Here is a 21,480-nt window from a genome sequence, read left to right as displayed (position 1 = left end):
CCCGGAGGAGCAGGGGGATGCCGAGGGCAGCTGGTGCTGGGTGCCGGTGCACAGATCCCTGGGTTCCTCCTGGCTGAAAGCCTTTCCTGGGCACCCTGTATGGGTCTCTCCTTGCCCTCGCTGTGCGTGGGTGACTCTGGAGACACAGCAGCTGGGGACAGGGATACAAACTCAGTGACAGACACTATGTCTCTACATAGGACCTGCAGAGGAGAAAGGGTGCAGGGGTGGGTTACGTCCTATGAAGCAGATAACAGCATTCTTGGGAGTGGGGGATGCTGTGAGGGGTGGGAGGAAGGACTAAAAAAACCCACAGAACCGGGAGCCTGGCAAAGGAGGATGTTTTCCACCCATTCTGTACTATGCTTCAGCTCCGAATTTGTCAGGGATTTCTGTGGCAGTGAGTGCCATCTACGGGGCACAGCCAGCACCTTCTGCCGCTCTCAGAGGTGCCCAAGGAGCCTGCTGCCAGCTGGGGACTGCTCCCCGATGCCAAACACCGCCCAGAGCCTGCCAGGCTGCTGCCACCCCCCGGCTGCCCCTCCAGGAGTTATCCCATCCCACAGCCTCCGGGCAGAACTAGGACTCAGGTTTTGTAAATGTGAACGGGAGAGCGATGGGATGACCCTGCCCTGGGGGGTGTCGCAGGGTTATGCCTTCCTCCCTGCTCCTGCCTCTCTGGCCATCTGCTTCCATCTGTCTCGCTTTGACCGACCACCAAAGCCGGAGGTAAAACCTGGAGATGTGAATTTGGGTAGAGGGAAGAGTTTGTGTCTGGTTTAGGGCTGTGTTTTGCTTAAATCTTTGAATCCTGGTGTTGCTGGGCTCTGAGTCCCCATGTGGTGGGTGCTGAGGGGCAGAGTAGGAGCATACGCTGCTCTGGGGAGAGCCAGAGCAGGGGAAGCCACCTGGCACAGGCATGCTGTTGGGAGAAGCAGGATTCCTTCAGCGGACATTGCTGCAGGCCTTCTCCTGGCAGGGGGAACATCTGTTGGAGATTAAAGCCAAGATGCCTCACACCGTCAGCACTTTAGAGAGGCTCCTTCGCTGAGCACAGAGCTCTCCCTCCCGGCTGCTGCTTGCTTTCCTCCGCTCATTGCCCAGCTCCCTTGTCCCGCCGGGGATTAAAGCAGGAGGAGAAGGAGACCCTGGGGACGGACTGGCACACTGGAGCGGAAGGTTGAGCTCGTTGTTCCACTATGTGCCCCCCAGCAGGGAAAGAGCTCGGGCTGTCCTTAGTGTGTTGGCAGCCGGTGCTGGGGCTTGGCTGGGAGAACTGGGGCGGGAGTGGAAGGATCAGAGGAGCTCTGCGGGGGCTCAGCACTGCGGGAATCACACTGTGATTTACCCTGTCCAAAAATCTGCCGGTTGTCATGTGTGTAGCAGTAAAAGCCTGCCTAATTCCCGTAGCAATTCCATTTTGCTGAGCCCTGGGCAGAAGGGAGCCCTCCCAGGTGGTCTGAGCTCTCTGAGCTGGAGAGAAGGGGCCGAAGGGGCCTTTCAGGTAAAATTCCCCTCCTTCCCGTCAGGACTGGCTGGGAGCACACCATCAGCCAGTCCCACCAGAGCCACTTTGCTGCGATCAGGAGGAAACTGCAAATGGATGGGTGGGTTTTATGAAAGCCGACATCTGTCTTCCTGCCTGGCCAGGGCTCACAAATCTACCGGGCACAAGCATCTGCAGCAATGAGCTTAGCATCAGAAGTCCCAGGGCACTAACATTTTGCTGTTTCTGCTCCCCTCCTTTGCTGGCAGGAGCTGGAGTGACCAGCCAGACAGCGGCTTTAGCATGATCCCCACGGTCCATCTGTCCACCCCACCCATATTAACAGCCAGTGCTCTCGTGTTGGGTTTTAAAATCATGTTTTCTCACAGAGCAAGCAAGAGAGAATAAATAGCAGTGACCATCAGCAACAGTGAGACCTCACAACAAGAAACCCAGAGCTGCCGCTTCCAGAGGACTTTCCATTTTCCTCAGTTTTCCTGCAGAGCAGAGACCCACAGCCGGGCAGCACTGGGGTCCCGTAAGGCATGTTGGGGTCTCACAGCTGAGCTCTGCATCCCGCAGTGCTTCTCTCTCACACAACACTCCCTTCATGCTCCCCCAGTTAGTCCCGCGGATGCGTTACCTTCCTGGCACCGTTTTGGCACCCCAGGCCTGCAGGTCAGTGGATGGGGAGGCACTGCTGCTGTCCCCAGCTCTGGCAATAACCCAGCTGCCAGGGGACCGCTCCGGCCAGGGCATCTTGCAGGCTGCCCATGTATCTCTGCTGGCTTCGGAGCCCGGGGTGGTGCGTCCCGCTGGAGCAATAGGCAGGGCTGGGCATGGAGCGATCCTCCTTTGGGCTCTCATAGCGTTGGAACTGCTTCTGCGGGGAAAATGCAGTGTAGAGAGGAGACAGAGGGCAGCGTTGCGAGCCGGCAGTGCCTGCACAGCTGGGCTCCCAGGGGAACTGGGGGTGGGTGGTCTTCGTCTCTGGCTCCTGCACAGGGACCCCAGCCCGGCCACGGCACTCAGAGTGGGCACAGGGCCAGCAGCGCCCGGTGCCGTGCAGGGACAGGGACAGAGCTGTGATCCTGTTGATGGCTCGCCGAAGGGTAGCGATTTTGGAAAGCCTTTTGCCACCAAGGTCGTGTTTGAGGGCCAGCCGCAGGGCGTTGAAGGCTTGGTTGTAGTCCAGGATCCTCTTGCGCTCTCTGACATTGGCAGCCATCCTCCTGGCCTTGGAGCGCACCGGCCTGCTCCTCTTCCTCACCTTCATCCCTTCGGTGTCCCCCGGACAGGCGGCTGCTTCTCTTCCATGGGAGACCCACAGACCCTGCCCATAGCATGCCTGGGGTTCAGCCCCCCGTTCCAGCTCCTCTTCTGAGCTGTCGGGTTCTGGGGCTGTGCCTTTCCCTATGGCTGCTCCGGACATGGCCGCGGTGAGGGAGAGCGGGAGAGGTGCTGCTGCGGTCCTGCCTCCTGCAAGGTGTGGGAGACACTCCCCCAGGGACACACAGACGCCTGTAAAAACCCCATGGTGGGGCTTGTCACGTGGCTCCCTCCAGACCCTCCTCACCTGCCTGCAGGTGTGCTGCCTGCTGAGAGGCACAGGGCAAGCCCTGCCTGGCCTCTGCCCACAGGGATGCTCCTCAGCATGGTGCTGGGCTGGGACATGGGGTACTGGTGCTGGGGTGCCCAGAGCTTGCACTGGGATGCTCACAGGCCCCAGGACTGGGAAGCACCTCCACAAAACGCACCATGCAGTGGTTGCTTTAGTCTCTGCTAAGTGTTTGGTCACTGCAGGAGTTCCCCGTTCTGCTCTGCCCTCTTCTCCACTGGGCAGGCTGGCGGCTCAGCCTGGGCCAGGTCATCCCTGGGTTTTATATGGTGCTGTGGGGCACAGCCCCATGGGGCATCACCACCCTGCTGCAGGGCTTGGGCTCTGCTCCCCCACGGTCGCTGGTGCTGCAGCATTTCTTTTATTTCCCAGCCAGGGGAAACTGAGGCTTGGAGTGACAAGGTTGCTGAGGAAGGAAGTGAGTCTTCTGCTTGGGCGCAGGAGAATACAAAATGACTCCTGCCTGAGGAACGGGGCTGGAGCACTGAACTGTCTTTGAGACAGCAACTCAGGGCTGCACCTAGTGAGCTGGGAGCACCGGTGGGCAGGGAGGTCGGTGGGTGGCTGGGCAGGACCTCCCCCAGGAGCCAGCGGAGGAATGCGGGGGCTTGGCACGCCTCTGCCCTGCAGAGCAGGAAGCAGGAATGTGGCAGGGGGGACTGGGGCAGGTGATAAAACAGCTAAAGTGCTACCTGCCTCCAGAGCCTTCCTGTCCCTTCCCAGCAGCGGGAGCCCGGGGGCAGAGCTGTCTGGGCTGCTGCTGCTGGGCCTGCCCAGCACTTGCTCTGGGAAGATGATGCTGCTTGTTCCCTGCATCCCCAGGCTGGTGGGACAGAGGGACCTGCCAGGTGTGGAGGCTGCGGGAAGGCCAGGTCCCTGTCCTCCAAGCAGCACGGGGCTGCCACGTGTGTTTGCCCATCACTTCATTAGCAAGAAGTCGCCAAATAACTTCCTGTGCAAGCAGTAACATGTTGAAAAATGGCCCAGGAGTGGGTCTGACAAATTGTTGGGGTGGCTGGTGCAAAAGCAGAACCCCAGGAGAACGTGCCCCCCCCCTTGAGCCACCTCTTCCTATCTGATTGTCCCGTCTCATGTTTGATCAATAGCTACAATTAGTGGGGGGTTATTTGTCTATTGCCCTTCTCCTCTCTTGGCTCTTTGATGTCAGGGCTAATTTAGGTGCCTCTGCTGCAGGAATCCAATAAATCAGGAGCCAGGGCCTCGGGGAGAGGGGAGGACCAGGCAGCAGGACTTCAAAGGAAGGTGAAGCTTACAAATATTTTTGAGCACTCACCTGTGCTCACTATGGCCCTCTTGTTCTCCCCAGCAGCCTTCTGGCCACCCAGTCTTGCTCTGCACAGGAGCAGATGCTCCACCGGCCACTGATTTACACAGTGAGCTCTGCTCAGGATCAAGAGGCTCTTCGGGATGCTCCAGGACAGGCACACCAGGCCCACTTAGAGACACAGCTGTCCAAGCAGGATGCATCCCTGCTGCGAGGATGTTTTTGCTGGTGTGGGAGGTCAGGAGGTGCAGTATGGAGCAAATGCAGAGGTTGCTGACCTGGGCACAGCCCTGTGTCCCAGCCGGGGTGATGCTTGGGCAGTGATGGGGGCAGAGGGCAGGCAGCAGCTTCCAGGAGCCCACCAGGCAGGGCAGAGCCCGCTGCCCCATCCTGCCCACAGCCCCCAGGAGCCTGATGGGCAGCGCTGCTGGGGGTTCCCAGCATCTCAGCTCTGGGCAGCACTGGCCCTGCAGGGATCCAGCCCCAGCTCTTGGAAGCCGGCAAGATAAGACCATAAATCATGGGTCAGCGGATGCCACCTGCCGCCTGTAATTAGTGTATCCCGCTGGGCTGTCCCACCTTGTCCTGGATGCTTCCTATCTAGGTGCCCATTACAGGGTGGGAGGCCAGGAGGAACGCCCACCCTGGCCCTGCTCCCTCGGCCCCTGCTGATTTATCGCGGTGTGCTGCAGAGATTTATGGGCTGAGACAGGGAGTCAGAAACGTGTTGTAAGGCTCTGCTGGGCCCATCTGCCTGACAGATGATGAAAGAGCTGTAATTATCCGTCGCCATGCATAAATCAGGCCACTCATGGCACCCCCCTCCTTCTCAGTCTCCGTGAAGGCGTTTGACCCCCAGGGATACCCCACCTATCCAGCGTGTGTCGCATGGGACGTAGGGCACTGATGATTGCTGGGCACCTGCCCATCCTGGGCAGCATCCTCACAGTTTTCATGGGTCCCACAGCCCAGGAGAGTGTTTTGGGTGTCTTTGCCCCATGTTTTGTGTATCTTTGCTCCTAACACTGCTGCTGAGTTGGGGCTGCAGCTCCTGCAAAGGGCCCGGGACTGGCCCCCTCCCTTCTGCATCCATCCAGCATCCCCAAACTGCTGCTGCTTCCAGCTGAGAGCTACTGGGGCCGTCTAGGACCACAGCCCTCACTGGAGAGGAAATCCTGATGGTGAGGTGGCACAGGCTGGGGGGGCTGCCTGGCTCCTGGCAGTGCCCCAGCAACATCCACCAAGGCTGCGCTGGGAAGCACAGCTTTGCTGAAGAGACCACAGAGAGGGAGCCCACAGTGGCCCCCTGGGAGCAGAGCCAGGGACTGGCACGCAGGGATGTGCCCACCCCTGTGCAGCCCCCTGCTCCTGGGTGCTGAGGGAGGGGAAGGAGGAGGCGGTTGTTGCGACACTGCCTGGGCCCCGTGGGTAAATAAATAGGGCACTTTGTTCCTGCTGGGGCATGGCCAGGTGGCACAAGGGACACAGCCTTGTGAGTCATCCACAGCCACAGTGGGGGCCCTGGAGGGAGGAGGGGGAAGGCAGCTCCCCGCAGCCACACAGCCACTGCCTCCAGCACCCCTCAAGGTCCTGCACCCCAGCATCTCCCATGAACAGCTGACTCCACCCAGGGCACGGGCTGGAAACCACCATCCTGTGGGGCAAGAGTGAATGCCCTTCTCTGGCAGCTTAAATGCAGTGGGCATATACGCTGTGGCACAGAAAAACCTTACATAGGCCTTTGTCACCCACCACAGGAGTGTTTGCCTGCCCCTACATCTGGTGGGAATGGGCCATCCGTTCTGAGACCCTCAGGGCCTGCAGAGCATCACTGGCCTGAGGATGAGGATGGCCAGGAGATGGGTAGAGATCCATAGCAAAGGCCAGGGCACACACTGGCTGGGCGCACAGCAGCTCGGTGGCACAGGAGCCACCCCACGCCTTCAAGGCTCAGTTGTTCTGCCTCGGGGGCCAATTCCTTGCAGCGCGTGGGATCGTTTGTGCCATTAGCTGTCGCTTTGTTAATTGCTCTGACGCTGCCAGCACCAGACGCTTGCTCGCCTGCACAGCGTCCTCTGGGCCACGTCCCGCAACTCCTCCGGGGAGACCCAGAAATCGGGGCGGAGGAACCGAAGGTCCAAACAGCCGGGAATACAACACCCCCTCCACACCCCACTCGGGCTCCCAACGTCCGTCATATTAGAAGCCCGGGGAGCTCTTGCGCTGCTCCCCGGGGAGCGAGCGGCAGCGGCGGCGCTACCGGGCGCAGGTGACCCGGCAGCCGCAGCCGAGCCGGGGGGGCGGTGGCCGCGCTGTTCCCCGCCCCGGCGGGGCCGTGCCGAGGCGGGGCGGGCCGGGGGCGGGCTCCGACGTCAGGCCCCGCGGCGGCGGCGGGGGGCGGAAGGCGGCGGCGGCGGAGCGGGGGGGAAACTTCGGACCGGGGCGGGGGGATGGCGGCGGGCGAGGCCGTGGCGGCGGGCGAGGCGGCCCGGGCGGACTTTGCGCGGCACTGGCAGGCGGAGTTCCCGGGGGAACCGGCGCCCCGCATGGAGCTGGGCTCGGTGCGGGCCATGGAGCGGGAGCTGGAGCGCTGCCGCCGCCACCTGCGCCGCCTGCAGCGGGCGCTGGCCGAGGAGCGCTTCAAGGTGGGCTACCTGGAGGCGGCGCTGGCCCGAGTCCCCCTGCCGCCGCCGCCGGCCGTACCCGCCGGCCCCCGCCCGCCGCCGAGTCCCACCGGCGGCCCCGAGGGCAGCTCCCCGGAGGGAGGCAGCCGCGGCAGCTCCGACGCGGAGGACGCGTCCTCGGCAGGTGGGTGCCGCGGGGGTCCCGGGCCACGGCACGGCCGAGGGGGAGCCGTCCCCATCCCGCGTCCCAGGACATCCCATAGGAGCGACGAGGGTGTCCCCAGCCCCTGTGCTATCCCCGTTTCACGGTCAAGGGCATCCCATGGCCGAGGGCACCACCAGCCCTCGTGCTGGCCGTCCTGAGCTGTTGTGCCATGTCGGTGGCACAGGCAGAGGCACCCATACCCCATGCCATGCTGCTGCTAAGGCCATCCAGAGCCCCTGTGCCATCCCTGTCACACAGTCAGAGCACCCTGTGCCATGGCATGGCAGAGGATCTACCGGTATCTCCATCACGCAACCAGGGACAGTCCATGCCATCATGTAGCTGAGGCTGCCCCAAGCCCTTGTGCCATCCCCATCAAAGAGCTAGTGCCACCCACAGCCCCTGTGCTGTCCCCATCCCACCACTAAGGTCACCCCAAGCCCCTGTCTCGTCCCTGTACCACTTCGGAGCGCAGCCTGTGACAAGACCCCATCGTCGGGCATGTGAGGAGTGCGGGTGGCTGGCCAGTCCCCTGCATGTAGATCTTGGTGATGTGCCACTGGCCCAGGAGCAATCTCTGTGGCTGGGACACTGCAGGGGAGTCACTTCCTTTGGGTGTGACCTGGCTCGCTGGGACACCTGTCCTGGGGTGACACCCTGTGATCCCTCATGGGGAAGTCCCGGAACCGCTAAAGCAGAGGCATGCCAGAGTGCTGAGGTGTCTCAGAGTGGTTCTCTGGGCGGATCAAAGGCAATATTATTTTGTAATTCGTTTTGTGGCACTGAAGGCGCAACCAGCTAGCGCTGTCACCCGTCACGCTGCCCTACTTCCAGCGGCCTGGAAGTTGTTATTGCATCAGCTTTAATCCTGGTTCAAACAGAGTCCTGACAGCTAAGGAATGTCACTTTTTATGTTGCTAATTCTGCAGCTGACTTGAGTTAATTTTGTTCTTGCTCAATTGTCTGGGGTGGTGGTTTTTCCCCAAGGCTGTATCGTGCTGGTTTAAGATTGTCTGGCTAGCAAGCACTCTGATGTTGAACCATGCTTAATATTTAGCATAATTTATATTTATTGCATTAGTCCACAGGGCCAGGCAACAGCTCTCTTTCGGTTTCACCTTCCCAAGCTGTCTGGAGGTGAAACATCCAAACTACATGGCTGCTTTGGGTGTTGTCTCCATGCCAGGCTTGCTCACATGTGTGTTTCTGCCTCTCCGCGGTCAGTGGGAACATGGGAGCCTGCTCCCAGCCCCATTGCAAGGGCCGAGAGTGTTCCATGTGTCACCTAAAAGGACCACCCCAAACCTTTCTGCACCTCCCCATCAGCAGGCACCCGTTGTGGTTTTTGGAGGGCTGCTCAGCAGCTGAGGAGGTTTGAGTGCATCAAAGCGACCAAGCGCAAACCTTGCACACAGATCTTGCATTTTATTTATATCTGGGTAGTGCTCCAAGCACTCAGGATTGTGCAAGGCTCTCTCGGACTGGGGTCGTTGAAGGAGTTTCCCTGGAGCACAGGGTCCTGGCGTTGTAACCCAGAGGGGTCCTCCAGCCCCAGCGCTGTGCTTCGAGGTGGCTGGACCAAGACCTTTGCAGCCAGTCGGGGTGAATCTTTCGGGCAAAACCTTGAAATCCAGTGTTGCGTCTGCTGCGATTAAATGTGGCCTCTTCCTCCTCCTCCTCTTCCTTCCCCAAATGGGTTTCCATCATGGTCCCCAGCTCCTGTGCTCGTCTGAGGAGGCAGCGTCCCCTCCACCGAGCAGCCAGCTCCTTGCCCTTTGGCATGGCCGGCTTTGTGCGGAGGTTGGCTAATAGCAATGAGTTCTCCCCAGCCTTGTCCCGAGCATCAGCACTTTTCTTTGTTGCACGTTATAAGGGCGCCTGTGTGCACTGAGGGCACTGACATTTAAAAGCAGAATTTGAGAGTACAGTAAAACGCGTGCGGTTGTTGCCTGGATCCCCCTTTCTCTGGACAGTTTGTTAAGTTAGTGCTCCCATTGTTTTCTTCTCGCTTCTCTTTATTTTTGTCATATATAATTAAAAATTACTGACCGCGCTGCTGTTCCCTTCTCCCACCAGCAGTTTGGGTGGTGTGTAATTCGGTCGCGCTGCTCTGTCTGGGATCCCTCAGTATTTCAATGTGAATTTTGGAGCTTAACCGTGCTGTGGCTGAATGTGATCAGTCCCCAGCCATTTCACCATAACCTATGGCAGCGTTATCTGGACAGCAAACGAAGGCATGTTGGATATTATCTTTATGAGAATTACCAGAGAAAGACAGTGGTTTCCTTTAAGTAGCTTGTGATTAATCTGATTTAAAGCAAAGAAAGCTGCAAAATGCCCCTGTTCGCAGCTATTGCATGAAAGCAGCGCCTGTGACAGCCAGATACATGATCCTGGCATCTGAGATAACGACCATGCCAGCTCATTCGGGACCAACAAAATCCGAGCGTCAGCGAGCAGATGGCTAAAACGAAGCGTGGAAAGGACTAAAATTCCCTTCATCTCGGCTGTCACCTGTCCCTGTGGCCAAACACGCAGCTGGCCTCACAGCTGAGTATGCACAGGGCTGCGCCGGGACGTGGTTGGGGTGCAGCGGTGCTTCGCCTGGGTGCTCCCTCCACCCCCTCCCTTTTGCCGTGGCACAAGTTTGTGGTGAAGGTTCTGGTGCTGTGGGTTGGTACCCACGAGGAGAGGGTGAGCTGAGCGGGTTGGGGGTGACTGTGCAGGTGATGGGGAGGAGTGACACGTTGATGCTTTGTGTAGTCAGGTAGTGCACACAGAGGTGGAACAAACTCAGTGTTGGGTTTCCCTGCTTTGCCCTTGGGAAGCTGAGAAAGACGCTGGCTTTGCTGTGGAGCTGGGATGCTGTGGGAGCTGCTGAAGCTCCTCTGGAAGGCTGCTGGGTTCGGGACCCTCCAGCCTGCCCTGTGAAGTGCCTTGTGTCCCGGAGACACGAGCTCTGGGGTGGGGAGCACTGACCTGCTGGTTCCTGGTCTATTTCTTGAAAAAGATCCCATAAAGCCCCAGCAAAAGAATAGAAAATAGTGAGCAAAGTCCAGAGTTTATCCCGGTGTGTCTCTTTCTGTCTGAGGTAGGTCATGGCATGCAAGAGGCGAAGGAGCGGTGATCCCGAAGTGGGGAGGTGCGTGAGTGGGACTTGTTCCTTCCTCAGACTGCATTGACCCCCTCTGTGTCCTGTTTTGTTTTTTTGTTGTTGTTTGGTTGGTTTGTTTGTTTTTTCCCACTGTTGGAAAGTGCTTATTTGGCTCTGAGGATGCTGAAGGCTGTTGTTCTGGCTGGGGAAGGCCAGGCAGAGCTGCTGTGTTTAATTTTATCTGCTTAGGGAAGAACAAAATCACAGCATGTGTGTGTGCCTGCTGGGGACCTTTGAACCGTCTCCATCTGCTCTGGGGCCTGGTGGTGTTTTGGGAAGTGGCATTTCTTCACGAACTCCCCTGATGGCAGCGTGACAACAACCCCTGCGTGATGTGGAGCTGCCTCCCCAGAGAGCTGTGCTGCCCGAGCCGAGGACTGAAGGGTTAACGCTGGGGCAGGTTGGCACCGTTAAAGAAAATCATAAATAAATGCAAAAGTTTGCGAGGTTGAAAAGCCTTTGAGTATAATGGAACAGTTGCTGCCTAAAAGCAAGGCTTTTAAATAAGAGCAGTAAGTGCTGGTGGCTGGAGTAACTTCTTTGTGATGGACAAATAGTGGAGGGCTTGTACAGGAGCTGGAAGAACAAAGGGGAAAGCTGGGACCAGCTCTGCCCGTGGGCACCATCGAGGTCTCTGCTCCAGCTCAGAGCTGGCAGCGGCCGCAGCATCTGCTGGGTGGAGAAATGCCTCATCCTGGAGCTGGCACCCTGCGAATGGCGAGAGGATGGACACGCAGTAGGGTTGGGGTCCCTGTCCCTCTCACTGGGCAGGGGGGCGGTAAGTGAACCGGCCCTGGTGGGCACATCTGTGCTTCTGGCAGGCTGGTGTGGCTGGTCTGGCTTTCACCCACTCTCGCATCAGCGAAGCGTGATTGCAGTGGGAATCTGGCTGTTGGCCAGCATCACGAACCTGCACCTCCTCCCAACCAGATCCTCAAAATTGGTGTGAGCATTCCCAGGGCAGCTTCCTCCTCTCCCCCAGCATGGCTGTGGTACCCGCTCTTGTGGGCTCAGAGATGCAACAGCATCCCTTCCATATCCCTGTGTGCCATTCGCTCCCGCTGGCTGGGTATTTGTCTGGGATGGGTATTTGCCCCGTGGCATTTGGCGCAGAGACGATGCTGAGCTCCCCCAGCTCAGCAGCGTTCAGGCCATGAGCAGCAGCGCTGCACTGCATAGGCTGCCCCAGAGCCCTGTGGAAGGGAAGGAGGGAACATGGTTCCTCTTTCGGTGCCCGTGACTGTGCCACTTTGGCTCGGAGGTGACCCCCCTGCCCCTCGGGCTCAGTGCAGCAGTGGCTGGTGGTGTGGGTCCTGGTAGCAGCAGGGCATGCAAAGAGCCCTCATTTGGTGGCTACAGCCAGAAGTGCCTTCTGGGGCGTGAATACATTTGCATTGTAAGTCTATTGAAATCTGTTTGTGGTTTTGTTTGTTTTGTTTTTTGGTTTTGTTTTTCTCTTCCCTGGAAGGACACTTCTATGCAGGGGGCTCTTTGTTCGGGTGGTTCCTCCTTCCCTGCTGCCCAGCATGGCCAGTGATGCCGCCGTTTGGGATCCCAGCGAATGGCTCTGCTCTGTGTTGTCCAGGGCCAGCCCTGCAGCCGTCAACAGAGACAGACACTTTCCCCATGCTGACGGGCGAATAATATTCCCTTGGGTTAGAGAGGGGAGCCTGGTTTAGCCAAAGCAGCTCACTGAAGTGGGCATCCATCCCGGGGAAATGGCACCTCTGCCCCTGGTTCGTGGCATTGCTGGGTGTTCCCTCCCGCGGAGGTTGGCCAGAGCAGACCCCATGAGCGCGACCAGGTCTGAGCAGCCAGGGGGAACACACGGACCTGGCTGCATCCCCACAAGACATCTTCAAATAGACTTGGCTTTCCCAATGCTAGTTACTTTATCAGTGTTTGCTAAGCAGGATAATTTGCATATGCAGAGCAGGAGCAGCAACACTTCTTGACTGTAGCTGGGAAGCAGAGCCTGGCCAGCCCACGCAGAATCCCGAAGGACCTTCTGCAGATCTGCCCTGAGATAAGTCCCAGCTGCAAAGTTCAGGGATTGTTTGAAGATTTGGCAGATAGGCAGACCTTTATGCTCAGACCAGGGCTTTCTGCCATGGGTGGTTTTTGTTCTGACACTATGAACCAAAACCTTTTCCTTCTCCTTTGCAAGTCCTGCAGTAGGAAGCAAACCTGGCCAAGCCACCTTGGCAGAGCTGGCAGATAGGGCTGCGATCTCATCCCTCTCAGAAGAGAGATGCACTGCGATAGCTAGGACAGGCCTTAATCTGATATTAGAGGCTTTTTCCTGTGAGCAGCCACCACCTTTCTTTCCTTCCCTGGTATTTTGAGAGGCCAAGGGTGTTGCCTCTCTGCCCTGCTCCCCACACTTGCTGGAGGGACATGCCCGGCTCTGGTGCTCTACTTGGCTCCCTGAGGGCAGGAGGTTCTGAGCAGCTGCCCTGTGCTCCGGGCACCTCTCAGCCGTGCCCTGGGGCTGCCAGCAGAGCTCAGGGTTGATGCAGTGCAGACCTGGGGGCTTTTGTCCTGCAGGAAAGCGATGCTGGGGGAAAAGTTTAACACTGAGTTGGACTGAGGAGCAAGCATGTTCAGGACACCCAGTAGGAAGGATCTGCTGTGTTCCTTGGTTGGGAGGGTAGAAACATTTTCATTTATGCCTCTTTTCCTCCTCTGCAACCTCTGGCAAGGGAATAGCTGCTGCTGTGCACCAGTGAGGGACAGCCCAGACCTCCCGGAGAGCCCAGCGGAGCGGGCACGGGAGGAGCTCACGTAACCGGACTCTTGTCCGTGTCTCCCACTGTAGCCCTGGGCTCTGCAGCTCTGACCCTGTCCCTACTGTGGCTCCAGGACATCTGGGTTTCACCGCTCCAACCAAAGGACTCGACTGCTCTCTCAGTCCTTGTCTAACGCTGCCGTTTGTATAGTGTTCCCAAACCACCCTCTCTCCCCCCAGGAAAACATCTCCTTTGCTCCATGCCGGCGTTGGAGGTGCAGGTTGCTCCAGAGCTGCTCTCTGGTTGCTGCAAGCCCAGGGTGCTCAGCAGTGGCCCCAGTCCCAGGTTGTCACCACCAGCCCCAGCCCAGCCCTGGGCAAGCGCTGAGGCTCGTGTGGCTGTGGCTGGAGGAGCCTCTTGCACAAGAGTCCAGAAATAGCGATGCGTGGGCTGGCGAGCAGGGGCTGGGCAGATGCCAGGCAGACAGACACCAGGCAGGCTGCATGGGGCGGCCAGTGGCAGGGAGGAACTGCAGGACTTGGCTTTTGGCTCTCACCGCAGGGATGCTCCCATCTGGAGCTGTGCTGGGGGTGGTTGAGGGGGTGGAGAATGTGGTTGGCAGCATCTTCTCACCCAGGACTGCTCTGTGTCACTGTGGGTGAACCTGCTTTAGCAGGTGGGTTGGACTAGATGATCTCGAGACATCCCTTCCAAACCCAACCATTCGGTGATTCTGCAGGGTGGTGGTTGCCTGGGTGTGGGTGGGTGAGTGCTTCCCCCAGCCTTGGGGAAAGGTGGGAGGTTCAGCTGCTTTGCAAGTTTTTGGAGTTTTGTTGTTGTGTGTCCAAAGGTGAAAAAAGCACGAAAACCAAAGTAAAAATAGAGCCCAGCAGTTTGGTGGGGCTGTTTTGTCCAGGCTGTACAAGGGAATTTGCTTGGATTGGTGTGTGCAACCAGATATGGCCCATCTGGTGGAGCACATGGGTGGCTCCAGTTTGGGCATCTGGGTGCTTGGGGAAGCTTTGTAGGACACCTGCCCAGCCGGGCTCCAGGGCACTTGCCTGCCTGGTTCTCTTGGGCATCGGCACTGCCCATGCCTGCTGAGTGGTGTCATGCTGGGGGTGTCTGGCTGCAGGAGGGCTCATGAGGGTCTGGTGGCCCATGGGTGGCTCCTCCAAGTGCTCAGCTCGTGCGCTGCCTTGGATAAAGAGGAAGATGTGCAAAGGGGGGTTTGCGTGGTGGTGTGGAGAGGCTGGTGTGATGGGCAGGTACAACCAGGGAGTGTGTCCCACTGGGGAAAACATGAAAAAACCCCTATGTGCACACAGAGAGCTGTGCATGGAAAACTGGCCACCCTGGGGAGCCACTTGCTGCACCCATGGCTCTGTAGGCACCGTGCCAGAGCGGGAGCGGCTGCACCTTGTGCTGCTGCTGCTACAGCTGCTGGTGCTGCTGCGGTGCTCCCCGAGGTGCGAGAGGAGTGCGGTTTCCTGCTGTGAACAGGGCTGATGTGCTCAGCCCAACCGCTGTCACCTTCCTGGCAGCTCGCTGTGCCGATCAGCAGGGCTTGGTGCTCCGGGGGCATGAGATTTGGCTGTGGAGGGTCAGGGGGATGCTCTATTGGGATTGTAAAGGATGGAGTGGGATCAGGCTGTGGTACCAGGCTGGAGTCTGGGCAGCAGCCAACGGGGGAGCTGCTGGGTGACGGGGACTGGAGAACACTGTGACACCGCAGCCACCCTTGGGCAGGGCTGGCACTGCCCATACTAATGGTGTGGGGACAAGGGGAGTGTCAGCACTGGGCAGTGCTGGGGTGATGGTGCCCAGCAGCATCCTGTGGGGTGGCTGGGGGGATGCGCTTGGCTCATGAAAATAGCCAGGAGTGGGGCAGGCAACCATGTGAAATGGCAGCTGGGGTGTTGCACCCTGTGCTGCTGACTCAGAGTCCGGTGACTCAGAACCTGTGTGGGCGGTGGGTCCTCACTGCACCGGGGCTGGATACAGCCCCCTAGGGAGGCATGGCTTTGCCAGGGGCAGCCGTGGCTCCTCACCCTGGATGCCCGGTGTCTGTGCCCCAGCCATGCCGAGCCACAGCCTTGGCATTGCTGTGCTCTCCCAAAGTGTACCAGCTGTGTCTGAGCCTGGTGTGGACATCCCTGGGAGCGGGGTTCAGGTGGTGGCTGCACCTCAGCAGGGTCCCCTCAGGTTTCCCAGCTGGGGCGGTTGCCAGTGCCACCCGCATCCTGGCACTTCATGCTCTGGTGGCTCTACCTTCCCCTTGTGCCTGGTGGAGCATTATCCCTCCTGCCCGGTTCCCATCTGGTCCTGGTGCCTGGTTCAGGCTGAGCCCGTGGGGACTCGTCCAACGATATGGGCAGGGGACGCTGCCCACACCACAGGGACCGGGGCAGCGGTGCCGGCACAGGCTGAACGAGGGCAGCCTCTGCACTTGAACGCTTGGCTGGTGCCCTGACATATTGAGGTTGATGACTCTGGCACTTTATATTTCCTTTGGCTACATGCAGCTGGGGAGGGTGGTTTAACCCCTGCCTGTTCACACCCTGCTCTGCCAGCCCCAGTTGTTTGGGGCAGGGCAGCTCCTGGGGGTCCTGGTTCCTCCTGTGGGAGCAGGGCCAGGAGGAGCCTGTGTCCCTCAGCTATAGTGGTTTGAGGAGCTGGCGAGGTTTTTCTGGGGAGGGGACACAGCATCCCTGGGTCATAGGAAGGGGATAAGACCATGGTGGAAAGGGTGGTAGAGCTGGGCTCCTCCTTTCCCCCAACTCTCCCTGAGGTATCTTGGGGTGGCAGCCGTATTGCCCTGTGCCACCACTGTCCCCTCCTCCTCCTCCCTGGTCTGCAGACCCCTGCAGAGGGTCAGCGTGGCTGCGTGTGGGGGGATGCTGAGCTCGGCTCCCCCCGGTGAGGCAGGGGCGGGAGGCGGGACGCTGCCATTGCCAGGCAGCACCTCCTTCCCTGGGCACCCCTGGCAGAAAAGCCGCTGTGTGCCCAGGCAGGCGGCCGTGCCCCGCTCTCCCATCCAGCCCCCGCCTGGGCCTGCGTCCCCCGCCTCCCGCCCTCGCCCGCCGCCTTTGTTGTGAGATGCGAGCGGGCTGGCGGGGCTGAGAGCTGGCGTAGCTCTCCCGAGCATGGAGCCGCTGAGCCACCGCGGCCTGCCGCGGCTCTCCTGGATCGACACCCTCTACAGCAGTACGTGCCCTGGGCAGGGGGGGCCGAGGGGGGCCGTGGTGGGGGGTCCTTTCCTTACCTGTTGTGTAACGCTGCGTCGCGCTGGGGAGGGATGCTGTGCTCGGGATCCTGTGCCAGGGGGCTCCTGGGCTGAGCCCAGCCCAGGCAGGGGGCAGGCGATGCTGGCAGGAGGTTGCACTCCCCTCCCTGAGCATCCCGCACACCCCAGTGACAGGGCAGCACTGGCTGGAGTCGATCCGGCATCCCCCAGGCTCTGGGGACCTGCTACCCGTGCCGGGGGCGCTGCATGAGCGGGATGGGTGGCTGTGACCCTGGTGCTGTGGGGCTCACTGGGGCTGGAGCAGCCTGACACATGGTTCTGCCCATAGGGGTCCTTGGGGATGTGGGTGCTTTCTGCCCCAGGTCCCATCCCTGTGGCTCTGCGGCCATGGGAAGCCTCCTCACCCCGAGCCGTGATTTTTGCAGCAAGCTCCGAGGCGCTGTGCCGAGGATGCTGTGGCAACGCGGTGCTGGTTCCTGGGGCTGGCAGCTGGTGGATGGGGGCGTCCTGCAGCAGCACAGGGGGTGCGACCCCCTCCTGTCCCATGGATGGGCAGCAGGGAGGAGCAAGCCCTGGAGCTGTGCTGGTCCCAGTCTCAGCAGCAGCTGAGGGAGCCAGGGACACAGCTCAGGGATGGGGCAGCTCGGTCATGGTGTCTCTGTTGTTCATCTTGGGGGAGTGCTGAGCTGCATGGGCACCCCAGCAGTGGGGTTTGGGGTGCAGTGTTGAGCTTGGAGCCTAGCATTTGTGGGGCAGCAAGATTTGGCATGAGTGTGTGGGAAGGTGGAATGCTCCAAGAGAAGGGAGCATGGTGCACCCTGCACAGATCTGGCACCTGCTGTGCCCTGGAGGGAGTGGGGGCTGTGGGGGACACATTGTAGATGGCTGAGCCCTCCAAAGTTTTCTAGCCCAAAGCATCCAACACCTGCAGGCAGAGGCTGCATCCAGCAGCGGCAGCCCTGGGGTCCAGCATGGCTTGTGCAGCTGGCTGGGCTGGAGCCCTGAGGCCACATCCAGCCCCAGCCTCCGCACCCCCCTTCCCAGCCTTGGCATCTCTGCAAAGCGATGGCTCTGCCATCCTGAATCCTGTTCCAGCCACCCTCACCGTGGAGGGGAGAGGCACAGAGGGGGCTGCTTGACATATTCATGGTTTGGGGGATGCGAGGAAGAGTCCAGCCTTCATCATGCTGGGGAAAAGTGGCAGTGGCAGTGTGGAGGACGTGCTGTTTGTGTTGAGCCGCTCTTTGGAGGAGGCCCGCGGAGGCAGGTCTGAGGCCAGCTCACGCATCCGTGTTGTCATGGTGAATTTTCACCCATGCACAGGGAAACCGAGGTGTTTCCTCCAAACCTTGCGGGCTCTGTGCAGATGCTGGGCTTCTCCCGCTGGTGGGATAGGACAGGCGAGCATTGGGGTGTGCTGACGTGCTGCTGGGTGCGTGGCAGCAGCACACACCCAGCTGGAAAGTGAAGAAAATGCCACCCCGAGCTGCTGTGACTGTGCTATCACCTGCCCAAGCTGGGCAGCAGCCAGCCTCTGTCTGTAGCTGTGTTCCCTCTTGGGAACGATCATGCTGGGATTAGCCTAGGTCGGATCTGGGAAGATGTGACATAGCAGAAATGTTATTTTTCTGTGGAAAATAATCCCCCATGGGGATGCGTTCCTGGCTCTGTCACCCTCCTGGGGCCATGTGCCAGCTTGCAGGACCCCTGCCCTTGTGGGGGTCAGCATCCCATGGGTGCCCCTCCTTGGTGCGTTGTGGGGCCAGATCCAGCTCAGGGCTACAGGGCTGCATGTGGGAGCTGGAGTTACAAGGCTGCTTCAGGCCAGGGTGTCCTTGTCCCCCAGAATGGCTCCCCTGCTCCAGGGTGCTCCCCTCCCCTCAGTCCCCATGCCTGGGGTGGAGCAGGAGGATCTCCACTGCTGCTAAAAAATGAGAGCAAAAATAGCTCTGGGTTTTGGCATGGGCACAGGAACAGGCTGCAGGGGCAATGCAGCTGTGCAGGAAGGAGGGAGGTGCTTGGTTTGGGCTGACTTGGGTGGCAAGAGCACCCCACAGGCAGGGAGACACAGGGGTCAGCCCCTCCAAGTCTCCTCACCCAGCAATGTCCCCCTTGCCTGTTCTGGCTGCTTGGTGGTGCTTAGTTCTCTCACTGCTGGGGGCATTGGGGGGGGTCATTCTGCCTGGCATCCCCAGCTGAGAGCCCTGTAAATACTGTACATCTATGAGTGGCACAGCTGGAGCCATAGGGACACATCTCTGTCCCCCCTCCTGCGGGTAGGGCAGAGTCCCTGTCCCTTGGTCCCTGTTGGGTCACTGTCTGGAGGTCTCGTCCCCAGCTTGGGTCTGGGACTGGGATGCAGGTCTGCTCCAACTGGGAGCAATGGCTGTGTGAGGGCCAGGTCGTGCCTGCATCCCCACAGGCCAGTCCCTTCCCCCTCCGTGCCATCAGTGTGCCGCCTTCTTCCTTGTGCTGCTGCGGGTGTCACCTCCCAGGGTCCCCAGCCACCTCATTAAAGCTGTGTTCCTTGTTACCTTGCCACCGAGCCACCCCAGCCCAGCTTCTCAGATCTCTCACAGTTTCAGTGCCGCTCTGGGTGACAACATTGACTGCCCCGTGGTTAAGCCTGGACCTGCCTAAACCTTGGCCTTGGTGGAGGGGAAGCCTGATGTCCTCTGAGTTGGTGTGCCTGGTGGGGACAGCCAGCTTTGTCCCCTCTCTGCTGCCTTGGCTTCCCCTTAGACCTGTCTGGCTGATGGGGAGGGGTGCTTGGGCGAGGAGTTTGGGTTTTTCCAGGCCATTCCCAGCCTGGAGATGGTGCCTGGCTGGGTGGGCTCAGGGAAGCTGTGTGACACAGGTGTCCCAGTGCCCATCATGGCGGGACACCAGTGCTAAAGCTGCCTTGCTCCTGGCCTGTGCTGCAGGCATCCCAGCTGGGACCTCTCAAAGGCAGGAGGGAAAAGGGACATCCCATGGCGAGGAGGTAGGACAGGTTAGAGCCAGGGATCCCCTTTCCTTGGAAGCTGAGAACCAGGGAGAACTCTGGGCTCCCACTTTTCTGCTCATCCAGTTCATTCATTCCCAGTCAGCTCCTGGGTTGAATGGGGGCTGTGGTGGCCTTGTAAGGGTGGGACCCCAGCCTCTGAGGGATGGTTATTAGCTGTTAATTGCTAATGAAGCAAGATCTGAGAGGGGCTGTGGTGTCCTGGCAGAGTCAGAATGCCATGGCCCTTGTCACGGCTCTCCCCAGATGCACGATGGGACCCCCCATATCTTGCATCAGCACCAACAGGGCTCCCAGCCTGGCAGGCTTTGCAGCGCTCTTTCATTTAAAGATTTATCCACTCTCAGTATGAAGCCACATGCAATATTAATGTGCTGAGTGGTGTTGGCCGGAGTCAGGGGAGTCCTTAGCTGGGGTGGCAGGGCCATGGGGGTACGAAGTGGCAGCAGTGTGGGGTTTGGTCTGGGGTAACTGCTCCATCCCCATGCCCCCAGTTTTGACTGGGGTCTCTGACAGTGTCTTGGCCCCTCCTGGCTGAGGGGTGCCAGCTGCACCCTATGGCCACCCCTGCCGCAGCCGGGCTCCCTTCCCCCTCCCCTTTGTCAGCATCTTGGGGCTGCTGCAGCCGCCTCTTCCCGCTGCCACCGAGCCGCTGCTGTTTCCATGGTAACAGGTGAGGATGTACCCTGGTCCCCCGCTGAGCCCCAGGGACCCGTTGCAGACCCCAGGGCCTGCCCACTTCCACTCGGGGCTCCAGCTCCCCAAAATCACTTCCTCTGGGCCACGGCTGATGGGGGGAACAACGTGGGGCATCCAAAAACGGGTGCTGGTGTGGTGTAGCCGTGGCCTCATCCTGTGCTGGGGGGAAAAGCGGACCCCTTCTGCCTGCTTAGTGTGGCCCAAGCTGCCCACCCACCGTAGGGCTGCTGCCATCCCCCTTCTTCCATGGGAGTGGCCCTGTCCACCAGGCTGTGGACCCAGGCATCCTGGCACCCATTCTCACGCTCCAAGGAGGACGGACATGGGAAAGTGGGGAGGACGGTGGCTGTGGCTGCTAGTCTGGCTCCATCTCTCCCCGGGGATGGCACAGGAATGGCGGCTGCCGGGCAGGCACGTCAGAGCCGCTTGCGTGAGGCCAGGGCGTCTGGCAGAGCAGCTGTCCCTGCGCAGATGAGGCCCACGGCCTCTCGGTGCTGTTAATTATGCAAATATAGGGAAGTGTGTCGAGCAGAGGCTGCCCTGCGGGCCGAGGATGCTCTGTGTGATGCCCTGCCTGCTCGCCAGGGCAGACAGAAGGCAGGTAGCTGAAGCCAATGGGGCCGGTGCAAGCATCCGTGTCCGTGCGTGGTCCCAGGTATCAGACATGGGGTCAGTCACCCACAGGTAACCGTGGGCTGGGGCCGTTGTGGTGTGCCATGCGGTGACCCTCGGCTGTGCCGCTGCCTGGATGCTCACCACCACCCTCTCTTCCTCTGACAGACTTCAACTATGGTGCGGATGAGTACGATGCTGAGGGCAATGAGGAGCCCAAGGCGCTGCCAGAGGGCTCGGAAACCATGCCCTACATCGATGAGTCACCCACCATGTCCCCTCAGCTCAGCGCCCGCGGCCAGGAGAGCGGGGATGGCGTCTCGCCCACACCCACCGATGGCCTTGGCACAGGGGTAGGTGCTTGGGATGTGGAGATCTGCGCCGCGTGCGGTTGAAGCCGGGGCTGCAGGTGCCCAGCTCGGTGTGTCAGCAGTGCTTTGGTGCTGCTGTGACCTGGGGGACATGTCCTTCGGCATCCCAATCCCTGCTGGCCATGGCTCTCTGGGTTCTGAGGAGCTGCACCCAGTGCAGCTGTTGGTTGTGGTGCCATGTCTGTGGGACACGTTGTGTCCCTGCCCCGTTGTGCCAGGCCGGTGGCAGAGCCAGGACTGCGCGGGCTGGTCAAGGAGCGGGGTCTGGGTGCTGGAACCCAGCCGGGTTTGCTGGGGAGCGGGGGTTCCTGGGGTCCCCTGCTCCCGAGAGCCCTTGGGGACAGGGCACAGCCGCTTCGCCGGGCTGCCGGCTCCATCTAGCGGCACTCAGCGATGAGCTGCCAGCTGAAGGGGACACCTTGTCCCCCGCCTCTTCTGGGAAACTT

At 60.0% G+C, this 21,480-nt stretch overlaps 2 protein-coding genes across 4 annotated transcripts in view; one reads left to right on the top strand and one right to left on the bottom strand.

Moving 5' to 3' along the window:
* Positions 1-2,016: 2,016 nt before the first annotated feature.
* BHLHA9 (basic helix-loop-helix family member a9) lies at positions 2,017-3,338 on the bottom strand. Its single transcript, XM_005502149.3, has one exon. The coding sequence runs from the start codon at positions 2,916-2,918 to the stop codon at positions 2,166-2,168; it is 753 nt and encodes a 250-aa protein (XP_005502206.1). The 5' UTR covers positions 2,919-3,338; the 3' UTR covers positions 2,017-2,165.
* Positions 3,339-6,792: 3,454 nt separating this feature from the next.
* The window catches only part of ABR (ABR activator of RhoGEF and GTPase), a 39,498-nt gene continuing 24,810 nt past the window's right edge, over positions 6,793-21,480 (top strand). The window contains exons 1-2 of one of the 3 annotated variants that reach the window (XM_065036809.1): positions 6,793-7,197; positions 20,832-21,016. In XM_065036809.1, coding sequence (XP_064892881.1) covers positions 6,840-7,197; positions 20,832-21,016 — 543 coding nt within the window. In that variant the 5' untranslated portion in view covers positions 6,793-6,839. Of the gene's footprint in view, positions 7,198-16,027; positions 16,309-20,831; positions 21,017-21,480 lie in introns of those variants that run through there. The other 2 variants (XM_065036811.1, XM_065036812.1) reach the window with 2 other exon arrangements.

This window comes from Columba livia, chromosome 20 (assembly GCF_036013475.1).
Source record: "Columba livia isolate bColLiv1 breed racing homer chromosome 20, bColLiv1.pat.W.v2, whole genome shotgun sequence".
Classification (NCBI taxonomy): Eukaryota; Metazoa; Chordata; class Aves; order Columbiformes; family Columbidae; genus Columba; species Columba livia.
The sequence above is the reverse complement of the archived record's forward strand: the minus strand, read 5'-3'. Positions and strand labels throughout refer to the sequence as shown.

Excerpts from the sequence above, each read along its gene's own strand:
- BHLHA9 (XM_005502149.3), bottom strand. The coding sequence starts at position 2,918 with ATGTCCGGAGCAGCCATAGGGAAAGGCACAGCCCCAGAACCCGACAGC.